Below are 22,056 nucleotides of genomic sequence, written 5' to 3' on the forward strand. Positions count from 1 at the left end.
ATAGGTGTACTGATGTCTTTCGCTTGGTACTTTATCGAACTTAAGACTATTTCTATCTCTTGTTTCATAGCCTTGTATATCTATCCTTATGGATTTACTACATCTAGGTAGGTTATACTATACCATAAAACTTACTTCGGTTTATTATTACCGAGGTTTGCTACCCAACTCCAGGTTACTCTCTCGCTGTTTATCCTATATGTATAAATCTAAGTCCTTTAGTGCTTCCTCATTATTATTCATCTAAGAATAACAAACAAATCTCATCTCGAACTTTGGAACTTGTACCCATCTATTGTTTATTCACCTTAATGTTGATCTATAATCTATCATTGATAACTTGCAACCTCTTACGTAATACACTGTCACTAGGGCTCACATCTTATCGGGGAACATATGAAGTTTTTTTCCTGATCCATCTAGGGATAATACTATACTTCAATAACCGTATTTCATTGCATCCCAACGTGATTCATCTTATGGGGGTATTCTAATCCCGTGCAATTAATGAAATCCCTTTCTCGTTAAATTATTACTCAATCAAAGGCCTAAGCATCATCCTTTTATCTATCACAATTACACCCTTATTCTACTGCCAGGGCAGCATTCCACCTCTTTTAAATGCACCTAGTCTCAGACTCTTCTGTGTTCATTCAGGCTGTACCGAGCTTTTTTATTACATATGGAAATCATCAGCTCCCTTGTTTTGATGGGTTTAATCCCGAGGACATACATATTCTCGTCACCTTCTCACTCATCTTTTCATATCCTTACTCCTATCTACCTAAAACCTTGTTGCTCTATGATACTTTACCTTAGGACCTACACCGATCTATTTATACTACTCCTAACCTTCCTTTAACTTGATAGCACCATAAATTTCCTTTTGTGTCTTCTCAGTTGTCCTTAAATGTAAGCAATTACTTTTGCTGGTCGTTCTATCACTTGTTGCATGAATACTTGGCTTGTCCTTTTTGCCCACGAATACTATAATTTCTTGTACCTTATATTTATCTCAAACATCACCTTTGATAGCTTTTTTTTTACCATTCATTAGCCATGATAGGTGTCACTTTCTTATGGAGTGTATACAATATTGTAGTGAGACTATTGTTACAGGATCATTTACTCTCTAGCTCACTATGCTTAGGTGGAAACCTTCTTCCTTATTTCCTCAGCTAGTCTTTCATTGTAGTACTTAGGGAGACCTTCTGGCTCTTGTAAAGTTGCGAGCTTGATATATCGTACACCCGAAGGTAATTTTCGTTATTCTTACTCGCCTATAATAATCCTTAGTTACATAAATTTATGCCTTTGTGCTCGTAGGGTTACTTCTAAGCTCAAATTTTTATTGTCTCCTTAGTGGCACTCTCTCTTATTTTTATAAACCTTAAAAATGGTACCTTTAATTGCCTCAACTCCTATCTGAAATTTTTTCAAATGATTGTGATCTTGTATCTACGAGACTGAATTCACTATGCTGCGGTTCACTACATTTATCTTGCATGATCTATTGATTTATCCGTGACCTCTTGTCTAGCCATAACTGGGCTCTTCCTAAATCAACTACTAATTACTCGTTGGTCCATTCTCATATATATATATATATATATATATATATATATATATATATATATATATATATATATGTCCATTCTCATATATATATATATATATATATATTCTGCATAATCCCTCTTGGGATATATCCTTTGTCTTAACTTATCTCTCGCCACTAGCTCCTGATGTATCAAGTGTCCATTCACACTTATTTATCAATAACATCCTGGCCGGAAACTTTTACTGCCTCTCCCCGGTGTCGTGCTTGTATAATGTTCTGGAGTCGCAACATATCTGCAGGAACTGAATAAATGCAACATCATCCCTTTCTCCTTTTTACCACATTCTTCCTTTACCATTCCATAGTTAACTGAACTGCTTAACTCCGACTTAATACCATATCACACCATATTCCCCCCTTCAGGGGAGTACTAAGATTTAGTACTACGACGATCTACCTACAGTTGTTTTACCTTTTCATATTCGGCGTCTTTTCACATTATCAATGAACCTTAATCACCTTATGGTAACCTTCTATACCAGGGATAACTAAATTTCTTACGCACGAAGGTGACACCTACGGTAACTGGCACACTTAGTCCCTTAAGATTAACTCTGCTCAGAGTGCTTGCTTTAGGTAAGCGACTTCCTAAATAACCTTTAAAGGTTATTCGTTTGTTGTCTATTCTATTATTGTTGGAGCACGATCTTTGAAATTCTCACGATGTCGACCATTATCAAATCCTCCGGTCCCTAATTCATGTTCGGTTTTATCTTGTTCACCAGCCCATACTGATTTTTATTACTCTGGGGTCTAACCTTCCTCCTGGTAATCACGTTGAAGTCACCAACTCATTTCTCGAAATAAAAATATGATTTTATGGCTTATACTCTTTTATTGCCTTAAGGCTTGTCACCTCTTGTATTTTCCTTCACTTTGACTATAGACTCTGTCATCGTGTCATATTTTGATTTACTGTTATCACCCCTATATCACATCTTACTCATGATGCTTCATTTATTTTCTTCTTATTCTCCGGATTATATTCTTTTTGTCTATCACTTTATTCTGAAAACTTCAACAAAAAGTTCTTTCCCTATAAGCTCCCCTAGCTTCATCTCACTGGCTCTTGGGAATGCCTAACATTCTTTTTTTTACTCGGGGCTAGAGTCATACTAAGGTAAATATTTGTCCCTTCTAGGATCCCACTGCCTATCTTCTGAAATTTCTGAATATTCCAGTATTCGTATCTGATTGTACTACTCTAGAGTTCACCATCTGGGTGTCTTAGAAGGAGATCTATTACCACATTTGCACCATCTTTCGAAAACGTTAGTTAATGATAACAACCTATCCACAATTTTTGGGTTACTCTAACTCCAACTGGATCCTGATATCACATCTTTCTCTTAAATAATATTTGTTAGCTCCCATAGAACATAACTGAGATGGGTGTGGCCAATTGTACTTACCTCTGTCATTGATGAAGGTACCAAAATGCTTATATTTCTCTACCTGATTTGAAAATATTGATAATCTTCATTATTTGGGTGCCTTGTACCCCTCTTCACCTTACTTCTTTTACTTGTTGAAACTTGTATCTAGCTTTTGAATCCCTCATAGATTTTCACCATATTCGTGAATAGATATCCTTGCCTTAAGGCTCCTTATTAAGAAGCATACACATCTTAGTACACACATGATCTGTTGAAGACCTCACATTTACTCATCATAAGCATGATGTGAAATTGAGTTCCTCTGACTCAACTCTTCCACATCCACATGCAATCTCTTACCAACTGTCTTTGTGGATGTAGGTATCGTTGTATTACAACTTAAGTCGAATTTAGGAGTTTGAATTCTTACAACTGAGCTCTACTGCACGATCTAGAGTAAGAAGAAAGAGTGACAAACCTAAATGCCCTGTAGCCTCCTGCTTATAAGTGTGGTGCACAACACACCCATAAACAAGACTCTACTAGACACGGCTTGTAGACTCCCTAGGACAGAACTGCTCTGATACCACTTCTGTCACGAACCAAACCGAAGGGCCGCGGCGGGCACCCGGTGCTTTACTCAACCGAGTACCAACATAACATATCTTTCTTATCATGTTATCATGAGTAAATGAGCCAGAAAACCCATCATGAGATAACAAGAATAAAACATAAGGGAATACTCAACATATGAAGACCCAACATGATATACAAACTAATATATGTGACATTCAGGCCTATAAGGCCGACATGACCATTAGTAAACTCGAAACATAGGCCGACAAGGCCATACAAGTATCCATACACCTGACATCTGTCTACAAGCCTCTAAGAGTACATAAAATCATAAAGGTTGGGACAGGGCCCCGCCATACCAATCAATACATATCCAAAGTATACTGACCAAATAGGCAACTCTGGAGCAAGTGGAGTGCACCAACACCTTCGCTGAGCTGATAGCCTACTAGGAAGACTGTCAACCTATCAATCGGGACCTGCGGGCATGAAATGCAGCATCCCCAGGCAAAAGGGACATCAGTACGAATAAAGTATCGAGTATGTTAGGCAGGAAAGCATACATAAGAACAGTAATGTAAAGAGAGAGATAGAGGAGATACAACCTGTAACATTTGAGTGCCTCTTGGGGATACTGATATGAAATGCATAATACATATATATACATAAACTTTTTAAAACATTCACCTCTGTGGGCATCATCATCGTCATATCGTACCCGACCTCAAAGAGGACTCGGTAAAAGCGTACCCGACCATCATAAGATTCGGTAGAATCGTACCCGTCCACGTGGAGCTCGGTAAACCCAACTAATCAGTGGTTGCACAATAGGTGTCGTACCCGGCCGACTATAGCGCGGCTCGGTAGAGTAAAATAGATACTATATATAATGCATGCTAGACTCATGGAATCATCTTCTAAACCTTTTGGAGTGACTTAAGAACATTATGGACATCCCTACCATCAATATGAACCTTAGTAGGATTTAAGGATCATACACACTTGTTTAGAATAATTTTATAAGGAAAGAACAACATGGACAACCTTAGTTGCTAGGAGTAGAGTCATTATGAAATAGTGTATCATTTATGTTCATTTCATTTTAGACCATGCCAAAAGAAAGAAGAAAGTGCCTTAACATACCTTAAACCCGTTGAGTCCTTAATCCCTTCCAAGCAACTCTTCAAACAAGTCAACTCAATCGATCATAGTATAAGGAGATTCAAAATCAGTGTTGAGCAAAGGCTAAGTCTATAACTTAAGCTAGTAGCTCGTTTACGTAAATTTGGGTAGCATCTCCCTTGTAACAAGGGCTTCCTCCACTACCATATACCAACAACAATGACCATAAAAATCCATCAATACATAATTATCAATATCAAGACACCATATAACCACAACAAGTCACAACTACATTACGACGAGCGACAAGCTCCGATTGGAATCCATATACCCCTTATCAATCCTTATAGACTTCTTACTTCAACATAAAAGTATCATTAACTTGATAATGAAGTCATTAATCAATGATTCCAGCCTTATACCATATATTTATAACAACGAAAATAATCCACAACTTCAACTATCCCCAACTAGCAACTTTATTCACTAGTTCATGTCTAGCCCATCCATTTAACTTAATCAATATCAAGATAACCTTAGGAACAAGCAAGAACACAATATACATACCTCCTACAGTAACTTCAAGTCAAAATCCAAGTTATATTCATTTTACAACAACCCTTAATAGCAATACAACACCATAGAAGTGACTTAAGCTAGTCCAAGTATTATCTTATAGTTTATCATCCTAACAACTTAACCAACATACAAGCAAGCTTAAGCACAATTAGTAGGCTGTTATACTCACCTTAGACAGCAACAAAAACTTGGAATTTCATCCAAATACAGCCCACAACAATCCTCAATGACAACACAATCTCAAAGAGGTGTTGTTCTTCACTAGAACTAAGTTTTGATGTTGAAATATGGTGTAATCACTTTGGAATCACTTCAAACCCTTGTGGTATATGTTTAGGAGGGTTAGGAGAAGTTTGGAGACGAACTTTAGTTGAAAAATGAGCAAAAATAGGCGTCCAAATCATTTATAAATTGAAGTAGGTCAACCACCGCCTAAGTGGGTCCTATTGGGAGCTGCTTGCGCGGTCTCGCGAAAATGCGAACATCTCTCTACTCCTATGTCTGATGAACGATTTAATGCGTTAGAAACTAGACTCGTAGATCTTCAATTTTGTAGGTAGAACACCCCATGATTCCAAATATTTTTGGAGAAATTCTCAGATACATTTGACCTAAATTTCAGCAAATTTATGAATGTAACTTGTGATGACCTTTGCCAACTCTTGTTTCACAACTTGCTTGCCTTCAAAATGTAGAAAATGAATATCATACGACTAAAATAACTCATAGAATAACCTCCTTATCATGTTAATAACCCTAGTCTCACCCCAAAGTACATGTTATAACATTCGAAACTTGTCGACTTTCGACGAAACTTATTTTCTTCAATTGGTTTAGCTTCTAAGATTTCCAACCCTCTTGGTACTCGTTATTCATGATCTTAAATATTTGTAACCTCCAAGGTAACATGATTAACTTACTTTATTTTCTTCCAAATATAATCTCATTTCCGAGCTTACATCAATGACTTACGACGTACTCTCACGTATGAAAACTTGGGGTGTAACAGTATTATCAATCAAGATAGTACATTTAATGTACCACTTATGAGCCGTAACAACCTGCACCATTCCTAAAAACATATTAAAATTTTCATTAATCGAATCAATCTGATCAGAATTTTCTTTTCCCTTTTCATTTGAAGATTCGGAAATTCCTTTAGCCGAAAAATCAGTTAGAGAATTATTTTTCTCAATTTGAGTAATCCGGTGATCACAAATCATTTGATTTTGTTTAAGAGACTTAATATCTCTTTTCAAATTCTCAATTTCGATTTTCAAATCTATCAAAAGAAGCATCTCTGCTAGGTGTACTGGACTTATGAAGTCGTTTATTAATTTCAGACAAAGAATAAGGCGCAAAATGTTCAAATTCGTTCTTATATTTTTCAAAAGGTTTTGAACTACTAGAACTAGAACTTGCAGCTAAATTAATAATTTTTTCACGAAGTTTTTCATCGGTAACTTCTTTTAAAAGTTCTATTACATTATCAGATGTAATAGTTTTCATATTCAAGTCATGAAATTGTGATTGCAATTTATAAAATCCGTCATCATCACAAGTACAAATATCACCTTTGCAAGTTATGCAAGAAGTATCAACATTTTTATCACTATCAGATAAATCAATTAAATCAACTTCATCCTCAGATTCAGTCTTAGAGTAATAGTCAGATTCTGATCCTGAAGTGTATAACAAGCTATAAACCTTATCGCGTAACTCATCATCGAGTTCTAAGGTTTTCAGCTTTTGAAGCTTGCAATTTGGAGAAATATGACCAAACTTTCCACACTTATAACACTTAATATCAGCGAGATCTCTCTTTGATCTATTCTTCGTAAATCGAGTAGATTTTCGATGCGCTTTTCTAGTATCACGCTCTTCCTTAGACCTATATCTAGACCTCTTTTTCTTATACGGGCTATCCGGGTTAGGATACCTATGATATCTGTTTTTCTTCTTCTTCCTACTTTGAGTAGAGGTTCCGGGTAAACCGAACTGGGTACAGAAGTCACCTAATTGGGATTTCTCTTTAAGCTTATCAATCTTAAGCTGTCTAGAAAGCTTTAGCTCATTACACAAGTTTAATCCTTTCTTGTGTACATACTCCTATAAGTTTACCATAGGTATAATTACCATACTGAATTTCACCGTAACTACCCCTTAACACATTCCTTACTCTTTCAGCAAATAAGGAAGGGAGGCCGTCTATAAACTTGGCTTTCCAATGCTCATATTTATTCTCGGGTAGTTCCATAACCCTACTCATAAAAGTATCTTTATACCATCTAAATTCACTAAGGGTCTTACATCTAAGCCCATTAAGTAAGGTTCTGATGGTCTCATGATTTGAGGTAAATCTACCATTGAAATGCTCTAAAATTGTAAGGATAAGGGTATACACTGCATCTTCTCTACCCTTAACTAGAGCCATACCTATATTATCAACACCCTCGTCTATGGCAGTAGCATTAATAACTAAAGCCTTTTCTTCAACGGATAAATAATTATCCCACCAGCCACGAAGTTGGTCAGTAAAGCCTGCAATAATCATTTTGCAAATAGTTCTATCTGTGTTCTTCACACTTTTACAGATAGTTGAGTACATAAGCATTCTATGTACAAGAATAGTTAACTGTCTATCAGTTAAGCCATCAAGATTCCATTCATAAATTTCGGAACCGCTATAAGACGTATTAGTCTGATTCCAGTCGCGTTCCTCAATCAACACATCTTGAGGAGTAGGACGGGGATAATAGTAAGTTTGCATCCTAGGCTTGTCAGCATACCTACTATTGGGTTTAATTAAACCTTTGAGTTTATTAAACTCTGACCATGTCTCAGTTTTATAATCAGAAATGGTCTCAATTCTATCAGCAAAATTTTGAGATAAATCAATTGGTTTAACATTCAAACCAGAAAGTTTTAGCTCATTACACAAGTTTAATCCTTCTTGTGTACATACTCCTATATATAGGCTATTTTTTTTTTTTTTTTTATCTAAGGCACTTTCTTGTAAACTATATATGTATATACTAGTATAAATTGCTTATATATAGCTATATAAATATATATAGTATATATAGTATATATAGTATGTATAGTATGTATATATAAGGGTGTATTATGTGTATATATAATTATATATTGCCTTATGTAATATATATTGCCTTATATATATGTATGTATATATATATATATATATATATATATATATTAAGAGTTGGAACGAGTTTACCGAATTGACGAACAACTTCTTGAAAATTGAATGTCGTTGAAGACTTGAAGACTTGAATACTTCAATTCACCAACTTCACAATTTTTCACGAAATTGCAATAATAAAGTAAGCAATTATAGAAGAAAATTAGAGAGATATTGAGAGAGATTGATGAATTTGTGAGTAAAAATGAAAAAATAGGGGGGTATTTATAGTTGAGAATTGGGAAAAAGTGTGATTATAAAAAGTTTGGGGTTAAAGCAAAGTTTGGGGGCCAAATGGCTATTTTTTAAAGTGGCCAACGGATAAATTTTGAAGGCCAATGGCTAGATTTTAAAAATCTGACCGTTGGTCTTTTTTTTTTAAAAAAAAATATTTTTTAAAAATTAGCCGTTGGAGCCCGTTAGGCCCGTTGGGCCCGGTTGAACCGGCCCAGGCCCGCCTGCCGGTTCCGGGCTCACGGGCTAATTGTCTTGAACCGGCCCACCACGGGCTTTTGCACCACTAGAGCCTAGGTCCGGTTGAACCGGCCCGGTTGGCCCGTTAGGCCTGCGGTCCCGGGCCAGGCCCGGGCCACAATACAACCTTACACTATTATCCTTAGCCTCACGGTGGGCGCCAAACTGTTTACCCTCAAAATCGGATAACAATTGAATTTGTAAGTAGTTTTAAAGATACGTGGATTAACTTGACACAAAGTGATAAATTAAGTTGCAATTGAAATAAATAATAATAATAATAATAAAATAAATTCAAACCACACAAATGGGATAGTTTGAGTCTTGGAAGGTCAACCACCCTCGAACTAGATGCCCTTCGATCAGTATCAAGATACAATAGAATAAGAGCTTAAAGAGAAAAAATAATAGTGTATTGCTTTTGAGTGCGTGTTACAACATGTTACATGAATTATCAGACCCCCTTTATATAGTAGAGGAGTCCTACTTTAGGTACAATTCTATAAAAGGTAAAAAAATCTCTTGATTCGCTGATTGTCGATTCCTTATTGATAAGTGCCGAGATTCCCGCTGTAATATCCGATCGGTCACGGATATTTCGGTCTTCGGTTGGCTATGCTAACAATGTTGCTTCGAGCTCGTTCGGGGCTAGGATTGATTCCGGGATCACGGCCTCTATATTCTCAAAGGCAGGCGTTCTGACCCCGGAGTCTAACCCGGTGGGACTTGGGGTCGGTCTTTAGCCCTTTATTGCCATGTTCAGAACCTGACGTACCATGTCGTAGGCAAACTCGATTTCGGACGTATACATACTCCAAAGTAGTTGAGAGCAGTTATATTAACTTTTATATCTCTATTCGGATCTACATAATCTAAGAGTACAAAGTGCTAAAGAAAGATGAGATGTTGCATAATAGCTGTTCGTCCATAAAAAGCAACTACATAGATATGTTTACGAAGTCAAGAGCAACTCATCTGAGCCAATAGTTCCTAATTCTGCTATGCCAGTACCCAAAACAAGCACACAACAACTGTGTAAATTTTTGATCGACTAATAAGTTCAAGAGTTGGAGATAAGCGGAAATAATTAAGCCGGTGCAAGTAAGTTCTTTTTTCTTACTCAAGTTCGATGAAGAAAGCTAACGAGTACTCTCCTTCTTCAGAAATGTATAGAACAATATGTCTAAAATTTCTGCAGCACATTTTCCATCAAACAACTTTAACCTCTAACGGACACATTTCAATGTGGGCTTGTGTCTTTTTTCAGTTCTTCATTTTCTTTATTATTACCCCCTTTTGCCATTTGCAAACCAACGACCCTTCAAAAGTGTCAAGAGCAGGGACTGAGGCAATTTGTATAATTGATAAGAAAAACAAATGGTAAAAGAATTTAACTGGAGATGTCATCTCTCTCTTTCTAATTGTTTGCAACCGAATAACATTGCTGAAAGAGAAGAATAGAGTAAGACAATCTACAGATGCAAACAGGAAAACTTCAAGGCTAGTTCAATGACTACAACTATTTGCAAGAGACATCCTCTTGGTACGTCCCTTCGGAGACATCCAATAAAATTGGAACGATACAGAGAAGATTAGCATGGCCCCTGCGCAATGATGACACGCACAAATCGAGAAATGGTCCCTCTTGGTACAGCATCAAGCATCACTTTCTCTGAAGGAATAGGTAATGAGGTTCACCCGCGAATCACGATTTGAATGTTTCATGTTATATCTTGAACCTGTGACAGGAAATGAAAAGGATTAAGTATCATAAATAAGCACTCTGACATCAGTAGTTTCTTCAATACGGAATATCTATGAATACCAAGCAAACTACTAGACTATTTATAGGAGTAATAAAATGTGTTGCTTTAACCAATAGAAAATAAGAGAAAGGAAAGGGGATTTTACAGTGGAAGGGAAATAATTTAGCTCGTCACGTCAAATCTATCTCATCATTTTCTTTTTGAATGTTAATCAATTCTATCTCATCTTTTGCTGTTAAACAAAACGTAAACAATGGACGATCACAACACAGCAAATTTTTAGACTTACAGGTTAATGTTTTTGTTTAGTTTTCACTTCGCCGGCATGAAGGCTGGTTTGGAAGGAACCAAGTATACTACCTCGAGATGTGCTAATAATATCTAGAACCTCTTTCAGGAATTCATGAATAGCATTCATATGCAAATGTAGGTGATCTAGTCTCCTCGAGGAATACTTTACAACATGTTTTACAAAATTTTAACTTGATAACCAGGAAAACAGATAGTGCACCCAATGGCGGGACCTAGTTGTCAATATAGTGGGTGAAACTTTGGAGACCAAGGTTCAAATCCTAGCAGAGACAAAAATATTAGGTAGTTTCTTCTATGCTTAAGCCTTGGTGGGCACAGTAACCTTACTTGTGCTGGTAGGAGATAGCAGGTACCTAGTGGAATAGTCAAGGTGCGTGCAAGCTGACCTCACACATCTTTTATAAGGGAAAAAGAATCAGATAGTTCAGAAATGGAAACTCACAAGCACCTCTAGTTTTCACAATGCCTCAACAGCTTCTTACAAACAATTTATTCAGCTGTTGATGGGAGTCAAAACAATGTATTGGTTCCTAGAAAGTCCAAGATCCCAAATTCTCGAAAAGTGCTCTTAAAGGGCATAGGTAGCCTCGATAATTTGGTTCACGATGATTTTTACTTTTTTTTCCTTTTGTGACATTCTGAAGAGAACAGGTCATGCAAGTTTAACTGCACTACTTGAAAAGGCACTCATTGATAGTCAAATGCATACACCTTTTAGTTCTTAGCAAAGTGATCCATATATGCTAATAAAATATGTGACGAAACACATCAAAAGAAATTATTAAGATATGCAAAAGACTTATGTATAGTCCAAGAAATAGCGAGAAAGGTACCAGGGAGACAAAAACAATCCTTGCAGTTCCACAGATGATCACTGAGCCACTCAACGTAAATCTCATCATTGTCTGAGAGACGAGCGCTTCAACCAACTTTCTAACTCCAACCCACTCTTTCTTTTCACTTACGGCCCCTCTGCTTGTTCAATCCTTTATTATCACCAGCTGCCTTTTGGCTTAAAGGTCCAGTCCCAAAGGCCCCCAAAGCATCAAGAAAGAACTTTTTGTTGGGGATGATCCCATCTTTGTCCATACAAGTCAGCAATTTTTGTACTAGCTCCTTCATATCGGCTTTAGTGTACGCCTTATATAGAAGTTTATAGGTTGAGGAGTCTATAGGGAAAGCTTTGGCTGAATGAATACTCTCAAAGAGCGCGTCGGCTTCTACGGGTAAACCATTCATGCAATAAGTATCAAGCATTGAATTCAGTGTTGAAACCTTCTTCTCCTTTTCAGATTCTACCACCCTATCAAATAGTTCTCTTGCTTTTGCAACACAGTCGCAATGCCCATACATCATAAGGAGGCACTCATATGTGATGTAACTTGGCCTATATCCTAAGTCAGTCATCTTCTCAAGAACTAACTCTGCTTTCTCTCTCAGCCGTGCTTTTCCATAGTTTGTTATCATTGAGTTAAACGTGGGAATGGTAGGTTTTTCCTTGGATCGAAGCAAGCTTTTAAAAACTTGTTCCATCTTCTGAAATTCCTGCTTCTTCCCATATGAATCAATCAATATGTTAAAAGTAATGATATCTGGTTTCAGCTCATTACTCTTTATTCGAGAGAGAACATGCTCCATTTCCTTGATCATCCCATTTTTCCCATAGGCATCCATCAGACCATTAAATGTGAATATATCAGGAGTGACAATGCTATCCTCGAGATCTTTCAACAGAGCATCTACCTGTTCAACATTTTTTGCCTGAGCAAAAGCTCTCAATAGAATGTTGTAAGTAACAATACTTGGACTACAACGCTCCATTCCCTTCATCTTCTCAAAGTAACCCATAGCCTTTGCCAAGGCCTTGGATTTGTCTCGGGAGTGGAGATGGGCTGAAATGACTGCATTGTACACTGAGGTATCTGGCCGACACCCACTATTACGCATCTCGGAGAACAGCCACATTGCCATTCTGATCTGCCCTTTCTTCCCCATTACTGATATCAACTTTGAGTAAACCCCATTATCCGCTATATACCACCGTTGTTTTTGCATCCATCTGAAAACCTATATATATTAGATTTATAAGTGAAACAACTGCCTCTGTAAACTAATTTTACTTCAGATAAGTCAGTCAAAAAAGGCATTCTATGTTGCTAATTAAAAAAAGGATTGGTTTTCCCTTATAAAGACAAAAGACGTTTTAAAGACAGAATTTTTAAGTTCTTTTTCCAGTATAAGTCGTAAAAACATATGGCAGAAACGAGCACCTTCTAGACCACACTACCAGAGAAACTACAATATAAAAGTGGAATGCAAATCCATACATAGAAATAGAACCTAAAACTCTAGGTGATAGCATTTCTTCAACCTCTAGAATATGGTTTTAACGGCATGAAACTATTGAATTTGCATATGACATTTGATTTTCTAGTATTATCATTTTTCAAAGCACATAGATCTTTGCATTAGATTCAGAGATCATATGAAACAAACCAACCTATCTGTGCCCATTGCCGATAGTAGAGAAATCTAAAGTAGCTTGATCAAGAGACATTCATTCAATTCCACAGTACCAATCAATCAATTATACCTCAACCCCAAGCTAATTTAGGTAGGTTAAAAGAATCCTCTGAATCCATTCTGTTTGATTCAGCTTATCTCATTCCGATATTGCATAATTTGTCTTTTAAGACAAATGAAGGAGGAGCATTGATGTAGTAGGAGGTCACGGGTTTAAGCCGCAGAAACGGCTTCTTGCGGAAATGCAAGTTAAGGCCGAGTACATAAGACCTACGTGTTCCCCGCCGTTACCCAAACCTCTCACACAACGGGAGCTTAGTGCACTTTGTTTTTTTATTTTTTGTTTTTTTTGGTTTTTAAGGCAAGTAACGGGTTCCTTAAGACCAGAGTTCACTCAACCTCACACTTATCACTATACAGACATACAAGTTTCCGCTTCAAAAATGGAAATGCAACGTTTAACGTAAAAGAAGGGGCAAACCTCAAGGCATTGAAGCCAATTATCAGTTTTGCCAAGTTCTTCAAAGAGCAAGAAACAGTGTTCAGTCCTCACAAACTTAACGTACTTGTTCAGAGTGCTCACTAATGGCTTCTTATCACTGAAATTCTTCATCAGCAAAGTCACCAGCTCCTGTGCCTCGGATGACCCGATGCGGCTCATGGTACCCGACTTTCTCCCGGGTCGGGTCGACACACAACGGATAACATAGAAAACGGGTCTCTTGTAAGTGAAATTTAGCCATGGATTGTGGGTCAGTTTGGGTTGTTGAAATGTTGGTGTAGTAGTAGTTGAGCAGGGAAATTGAACCGACCCGGAACAAGAAAATGGCAGGGTCATTGTTGGTATTTTTTTTATCGGTGTAATTGAAGTGGAAGAAGACTGTGCATTGGATTGGGGGGTAGTTTTATGGGGGTAGGGGTGAGGGAGATAATGGTGAAAAATGGAGAGAGGAAGTGAGCAGCTATTGCAGAGTAGTAGTGGAAGTTTTCGGTGTTCAACTTTCAGTTCGGAAGAAGGGATAATTGCCTACAGGAAGAGGGCAAAAGGGTAAAATTAGAAAAGTAATGGATCCGATTTGGATCGGGGGATTGAACCCGACGTGAATCGAACACGCAACCTTCTGATCTGGAGTCAGACGCGCTACCATTGCGCCACGGATCCTGGTGGTGCTTAGGGAGCAGGCGAAAACATATTTTAACGTCATTTTTATTAAAAAAAAATCACTTCTTAATTGACTATAATTGGCTTTACATGTAAACTGATGTTAAAGATTATGGTAGATCGTTGAAACGACACCAGAGCAAAAATGTTCAAGATACGAAACCTTTGGATTATACAAAGAAAATTAGGTACCCGCTTGTCTATAGATATTTTTTCCTGTTTTTGAATTTATTTTCAAAAATGTGTTTGTCCACGAATTTTTGCAAGTTTTTGGAATTTTTTTAAAAATGAGTTTTTCAAAAAATCCCTTTTTCAAAAATTTTAGAAATTTTTGTTTCCCCACTCACAAAACTGCAACATTTTTTCAAATGAAATGCACGTCCAAACATAATTTCAAATTCCAAATATAATTTTTCAACTTAACTCCAAATACTACTTTTTTAAAAAATTATAATTTTATGTCCAAATGTCTATTAAATATCTACCTAATTAAATTGGGGCTGAGGTTCAATGTTGCAGCCAAACGCACACGCAAATATACGCGGTCGTCAAGTAATAAAGGAATAAGATAGAGTGTCGAACCCACGAGAACTTGTTATCAATTATAAACTAAATTGGACTATCCTAGTTATCTAAACAAGAATTAATCCTAAAAGTATGTGACTCTTGCCTAATTGAAATAAAGAAAAACAAACAATGAACTCTGAACAAAAAAAACAGATTTTTATGTTATCAATGCAATAAAAACGATCTAGGATCATGGGGTATCTAACAATCCTATTGTATTCTTCAAGTAAATTAACTAGTTAATTTATCTAGTTTATTGATTGATGGGGTTAATATTGCTCATAAGAATCTAATAAGTTCTTACTCGCCTATTCAAGCTAACCCAACGCCTATATGTCTATGAGAGTTAGAATAAACAAGAATGCATTTATAATTCTCGTATAATAACCAAGCAAGGCAATTAGCATATGTTTATCATAATCGCGAATCCGTTCTCCGATGACCGAAAACTTGCTCTACTCAATCCTATATGCAATCTAGAATTTTTATTTTCGAGTTCAATTTCTGAATTTGTAAATAAAATTCAATTGGTGATCAAGCATTCAAATAATTAAGCGTAGGATTGAATAAATAAATCAATATGATAAATCAAGAAACCAAAGTCAATATTTGAATAACAATAGTCATGAAAGAATCACAACCCTATAACGTGAAGTATAGCTCCACATAGGCCTCATTTGTTTTTTTAGATTAAGATGTTTGAATCTGAATACATATCTGAATATCAAGATGTGTTGTAACAATCCGACCGGTTGTTTGGAGTACTTAGCCTCGATTCCCTATTTATTTCCTCCTCTATATTATATTATGGTTATGTAACTTGTCAGGGTGTTTAATTTTAGCTAAGGTGAGTATTCGGAGTGAAATTGGATACATAGTCCCTATGTTGGAGGTTTAAGTTGTAAGAGTTGACCGTAGTTTGAATTTTGTGTAGACGACTCCGAAATAGAATTTTGATGGTTCCAATAGCTCTGTATGGTGATTTTGGACTCAGAAACGTGTCCGGATACTGATTTGGAGGTCCGTAATTCGTTTTGGCGTGAATTGGCGAAAGTTAGAAAAATTAAGATTTAGAAGATTGAAAAGTTTGACCGGGAGTTGACTTTATTGATATCAGGGTTAAATTTCGATTTTGAAAGTTGGAATAGGTCCGTCATGTCGATTTTGAAAGTACAAAATTTAAGGTCAATCGGAGTTGTTTTGGTATGAATCGGCATTGGTTTCGAAATTTGGAAGTTCATAGTTTCACAGGCTTGAATTGAGATTGCGATTCGTTGAATCGATGTTGTTTATATGATTTTTAGCCTCATGTAGGTCCGTTATATATTTTGAAACTTGTTGGTATATTCGGACGGGGTCCTAGGGGCCCCGGGTGTGATTTGGATTGAATCCAGATCAATTTTTGGACTTGTGCAATTGCTGAAGTTTCTAGCCATCTGGTGTCTTCGCACCTGTGGAAGGATTGGCTGCAGGTGCGGACTCGTAAATGCGAGTGATGGAGCACAGAAGCAATATGGGTTGCCCAGGCCTAGGCAGGTGCGAGGTGGTTTCCGCATCTGCGAGTCCGAAGATAGGGAGAAATGGTCGCAAATGCAGAATGGGCAAGCTTGGTCGGTCGTTGTAGAAGCGGAGAGTTTTCCGTATGAGTGCATTCGCAGATGCGCGAGTATGTCCGCAGAAGTGGAATCTCCTGAGCCTAAGTGGAACTTGCACCTATGATAATATTTCTGCATGTGCGACGTTGCAGATGTAATGAAAGGCTCGCAGAAGCGGATTTACTGGGCAGAAAATAGGAAATTTCGAGAGTTTGTTTCATAATCCATTTTTAGACCTTGAGAGCTCGGTGTGAGGCTATTTTTCGGGAGATTTTCAAGGAAAATATTGAGGGTAAGAATTCCTAACTCGATTTTGGTTAAATTAAACGAATCTATTGTTAATTTCATCATCTAGTTAGTGTTTTGAGATAGAAATTTGGAGAAAATTTGTGAAACTTCTTAGGCTAAAATTTGGGGCTTTTTTTCGTCCCCATGTCGCCACATGGAGGGAACATAAAGACGTAAAAAAGGGGGTCATATCAACTTGTTCCGAGGATGGATTTGAGTAATCCTTGTATGGTTGGACTCGTTATCGAATGAGTGTTTGAATTTTGTAATTTTGGTCGGGTTCCTATGTTACAACCCATATCCACACGCGTTAGTTCATGCCATATATTAGCTAACATAAATCCAAGAAGAAATTACCTTTGAGATGATAAGAAGTTAATCCTATTGATCTTAAGTGATACAAGGGTGTATAAGGGTGATTAACAAGTATTAGAAGTTAAACAAATCAAGGATGTTGTAACTCGTATTTTCAGGTAAACCTAGAGGTTCTTAATACACTCAAGAGGTTATGTATTAAGGTATTTGAATCATATAATATTGTTATCATAAGTCTTGAAGTCAACCGAGTTGTGAAACAAAAGTCGACAAACGTTGTCGCAACTTAGGTTCATACTTTTACTTAAACATTAGGTCAAATGTTTCTAAGCTTTTCTCCCAATTTACAAGTAATTACGGGGTGATCTACCCACCAAATTAAAGATCTATGAGTCTAGTTTCCAACTCATTAAACCGTTTGTCAATACGATCTCAGAGTATAGAGATATTCATATTTTTGCAAGCCTGCGCAGATTGGTAGATGACAAGTAGGTGCATCACCTACTTGCCAAAATGATAGGACAAAATTAAAAGACCTAAGTCGGCCAAGAGAGGACTTTTAAGGGGTTATGAACTCAGTTATTTCATCCATATTTCAGACCCTCAAAACCAAAGTTAACCCCTGCAACTCCTCCCCAAAAATCCCACACAAACCCTAATCGATTTTCCCTCTCTTTCAAGTTCTATTTGAAGGTAAAACCTAGAGTTTGAAGAACCAAGGGAAGGGTTGAGTTATCCAACAAGTAAGGTAAGTTACTGCCATCTTTCATACATTTTTCTCTGCTGTGAATTCATGGTAATTCATTCTATACATGTAAGAACTCACAGGGCGGTGATCAGAAGTCGTGAGTTCGAGTTATTCACTTGTAGCGGACTGTTTTGTGGACTGTTTTGTGTTGCTATTGGGCTGCATGTTTTACTACTATTTTGTGGAGTTTTGGAGGCGGAAGGGTGTGGATAAACACCATATATATGTAGGGTTGTGGGCTGATAGTTATTCGTAACATTTCCGAGTCGTTTGACACGACTACGGTGGTCGTCGTATGTATGATGTAATTAGGTTATGCGTGGACTGTTTTGAGAGGCTCAATATGTTTATTATTGATGTTGTTTGGGATGTTTGGTGATTGTTTTGAATGGTGATAAGTCATATATATAGGGGAGGTGCTATCCGTTTTAACATAAAATAGGTTGTGATCGATACGTAATAGTTGTGACGCTTGAATGATAACGATAGTATTGTTTCTCTTATTGTAGACTAAGGAGTTGTGACAATTGCATAGCTTGCGATTGGGGCAGTATATACACGGTATGTGAGGCTATCTCTTTTCTTCTTTTGCACGACTCCAATTGTACATAATGTAATGAATGAGCTTCCAAAGATACTCTACTCTTAGAAGCTAGCAGTACTTACATTGCTTTCCCTCTTATGGAACGATTGATGTTAATGTTGCTTCTCTTATTCTTATGTTATCAATGTTGTTGGTACTTCCTGATTCTTATAAGGTTCGTAATGAAGAGTTGGTCCTAATAACGTGTACAGAGAATACCGACCTTACGTCACTCCGAAAGGTTTAGAATGTGATTCCATGAGTCGAGCATGCATTATGTATATGTATCTATTTTACTCTACCGAGCCGCGCTATAGTCGGCCGGGTACGACACCTATTGTGCAACCACTGATCAGTTGGGTTTTACCGAGCTCCACGTGACCTGGTACGATTTTACCGAGCCTTATAACGGTCGGGTACGTTTTTACCGAGCCTATTATGGTTGGGTACGATATGATGATGATGATGCCCACAGAGGCATATGTTTTAAAAGTTTATGTATACATACATATGTATCATGCATTTCATGTCAGTAGCCCTCAAAGGTACTCAGATGTTCCAGGTTGTATATTCTCTATCCCTGCTTACATTACTATTCGTATTTATGGTTCCCTGCCTTACATACTCAGTACTTTATTCGTACTGACGTCCTTTTATTTGTGGACGTTGCATGTCGTGCTGCAGGCCCTAATAGACAGGCAGGTGCAGCTCCCCCACCATAGTAGGTTGTCCAGTTCAGCAGTGATTGGCGAGATCCCTTCTCCGGACTTGCCGTGGTCTTGGTATGCATTTTTTTTATAGACATTATGGGTATGGCAGGGCCCTGTTCCGGCTATGTTGCAGCACTTATGTTCATTTAGAGGCTCATAGACAAGTGTCGACTCATGTATAGTTTGGTATACCTTGTCGGCTGGTTTTTGTTATATAGTCTTTCATGGTAGCGTGGTAGCTCGTACCTTATATGTAGTTTCTTGATTGTCTGGTCATCCCATGCTTTGTATGTTCATGTCATCATATTTTCTTGTTGGTTGTCCATTATCCATGTCTACCATTTATATTGATCTCGTCAACCCTAAAAGATAATAAAAAAAAAAGAGGTTAGATAAAATGTACGTTGGTGATCGGCAAGTATGGTCGGGTGCTAGTCATGGCCCTCCAGTTTGGGTCGTGACATCCTAGACGCAGGCCCGAGTTGACTTTTTAATTCTTTGCAAAGATCGTAATTTTATTATTTGAATTAGTTTCCTACAGTTTATATTTATAGTACGAAGTTGTTTTGGCTAGATTCGAGCGGTTTGGAGTTGGATAATCGAGGGAAAGGCCTACTAGTGGATTGAGTTAGCATGATTTGAGGTAAGTGACTTGCCTAACCTTTTTGGGGGGAATTACCCCTTAGGATTTGTGTTGGCTGTGATAATTGTAATATGTGAAATCCGTTTATGTAAGGTGACGAGTGTGTACATAGGCTAAATCTGGAAATTACTGATTTTAGCTATGTAGATTCCTTTCATGCCTTAATTGAGTTACCTTAATATGTTATAGTCATCATTTCTAGTCTATTTTCACATGTTCTACTTGTCTTATCTCGTACTTGCTAATTGCTATACATCTTTAGTTGAAGTTCTTGTTTCCTTTATTCCGTACTCACTATTTAATCGTTGTTGAACTCTTTACTTGAAGCTGTTATTCTTAGAATATCTTGTTGTTGAAATTGGCATTTGAGTTATAAAGGTCGTGATTCGCGTTAAGGCAAAGTGTTAAGTTGTGAAATACTATTCTGGTTGAGTTGTTCATTACCTGTTATTATTGCTGAGACTCTTGGTGTATATTGTGGTTGAGCCTTGGGCGCTTTATTGTGATAAAACTATTGTTATTGGTTTCTGTGGCAAGTTGTGATATTGGGCACTTGAGGTGCGATTTGTGATACATTGTGATATTGATACGCATGCGGTGATATAAGGTTTTGGGGTTGAAATGCATGCAGTGAGATAAGGTGGGCTTGATACGCGTGGCTAGCAGGGGGAACTAGTAGAAGTCATGTGGTGTGATAAGGTGGGCTAAAACGCGGGATGTTATTTCGGGAAGATAATTTTCAAAACTAAATGTAAAGGCTCCCGCGGTAATATAAGGAAAGATTGTGACTTATTCTTGTAATTTGAGACTATTAGGCGGTACCTCGGTAGTGATCCTTGTTGGTATTTCTCCATTATTGTACTTGTCTTTGGTTGTTATTTTCATAGCATATTATTGTTTGTTTTTCTCCATGTTGCACTAATTGCTTTAGTTCTGTGTAGCTAACCTTGATATGTTATTTGTTGTTTTAAATTTCATTACTGTCATTATTACACTGCCTTACACTTATTCATTCTTATTTATTCCAGTAGGGCGTTGACCTGACCTCGTCACTACTCTACCGAGGTTAGGCTTGACACTTACTAGTTACCGTTGTGGTGTGCTCATGTTACGCTTGCCAGCCCAGGCATTAGCGAGAGCTTAACTGCGGAGACTTCAAGGTATACCTGCCGGCATCCGTAGACCTCAGAGTCCCCCTCTACCTAGACTATTCTATTTTCCCAGATTATGCAGTACATTTAATTAGAGCTTGTGACTTATATTCGCCGGATCTCGGGAATTGTATATACTGAGTCGCAGAGTTTATTTATTATAGTTGCTGAGTTTCGAAACTTATATTTAATTATTTCTACATAAATGTTAGGCTTACCTAGTCTTAGAAACTAGGTGCTATCACGACATCCTACGAAGGAAAATTGGCGTTGTGACATGTGTATTAAGATTAAGATATTTGAATATGAATATCAAGATGTGTATTAAGATTTGAATACTAAATAATTAAGATTGTTTGTTTTTTGTAACATCTGAATGTATAAAATTGATCTTTAAAATTAATAAACATAAATTCGAATAAAATACTAATTAATCTAATATTATATATATATATATATATATATAAAATAGTTGGTGGTTGTAATAGCTAACGGAAGTGCTTGTGAGTGCCGACTAGAGGCGGTGGTTGGTGGTGGTTCTATGGTATCTAATTGTGGTCGGTAGTGATAGTGATTATGAATGAGTATAGTAGTAGTGGATGGTGATAGTTAATAATGGCGGATGGTGATGGTGGTTGTGGTTGTGATTGAGGAAAGTGATGGTGGGTGATGGTAGTGATGGGGTGATTGGTTGTGGTAGTTGAGGTGGGTGAGTGTGTGGTCATGATTGATGATAATTGTGC

At 37.2% G+C, this 22,056-nt stretch overlaps 1 protein-coding gene and 2 non-coding genes across 3 annotated transcripts; 1 reads left to right on the plus strand and 2 right to left on the minus strand.

Moving 5' to 3' along the window:
• Positions 1-10,294: 10,294 nt before the first annotated feature.
• On the minus strand, positions 10,295-14,569 carry LOC107769356 (pentatricopeptide repeat-containing protein PPR5 homolog, chloroplastic-like). Its single transcript, XM_016588567.2, has 3 exons — positions 14,033-14,569; positions 11,862-13,095; positions 10,295-10,689 (listed from the first exon to the last, which is right to left on the minus strand). Exons 1-2 carry the CDS (start codon positions 14,387-14,389, stop codon positions 11,986-11,988), a joined length of 1,467 nt encoding a protein of 488 aa, XP_016444053.2. The 5' UTR covers positions 14,390-14,569; the 3' UTR covers positions 10,295-10,689; positions 11,862-11,985.
• Positions 10,498-10,600, plus strand: LOC142166756 (U6 spliceosomal RNA). Its single transcript, XR_012697133.1, has one exon. It is a non-coding gene; the product is annotated as a U6 spliceosomal RNA (small nuclear RNA).
• A 72-nt stretch (positions 14,570-14,641) lies between the features above and the next one.
• Positions 14,642-14,713, minus strand: TRNAW-CCA (transfer RNA tryptophan (anticodon CCA)). The gene has a single exon. It is a non-coding gene; the product is annotated as a tRNA-Trp (tRNA).
• Positions 14,714-22,056: the final 7,343 nt, after the last annotated feature.

This window comes from Nicotiana tabacum, chromosome 11 (assembly GCF_000715075.1).
Source record: "Nicotiana tabacum cultivar K326 chromosome 11, ASM71507v2, whole genome shotgun sequence".
In the NCBI taxonomy this organism is placed as follows: Eukaryota; Viridiplantae; Streptophyta; class Magnoliopsida; order Solanales; family Solanaceae; genus Nicotiana; species Nicotiana tabacum.

Bases quoted from the DNA above. Each gene is read 5' to 3' on its own strand.
- LOC107769356 (XM_016588567.2), bottom strand. From the start codon at position 14,389: ATGACCCTGCCATTTTCTTGTTCCGGGTCGGTTCAATTTCCCTGCTCA. The intron at 13,096-14,032 runs GTTTGCCCCTTC...TAATATATATAG, and splicing joins ATTGGCTTCAATGCCTTGAG to GTTTTCAGATGGATGCAAAA.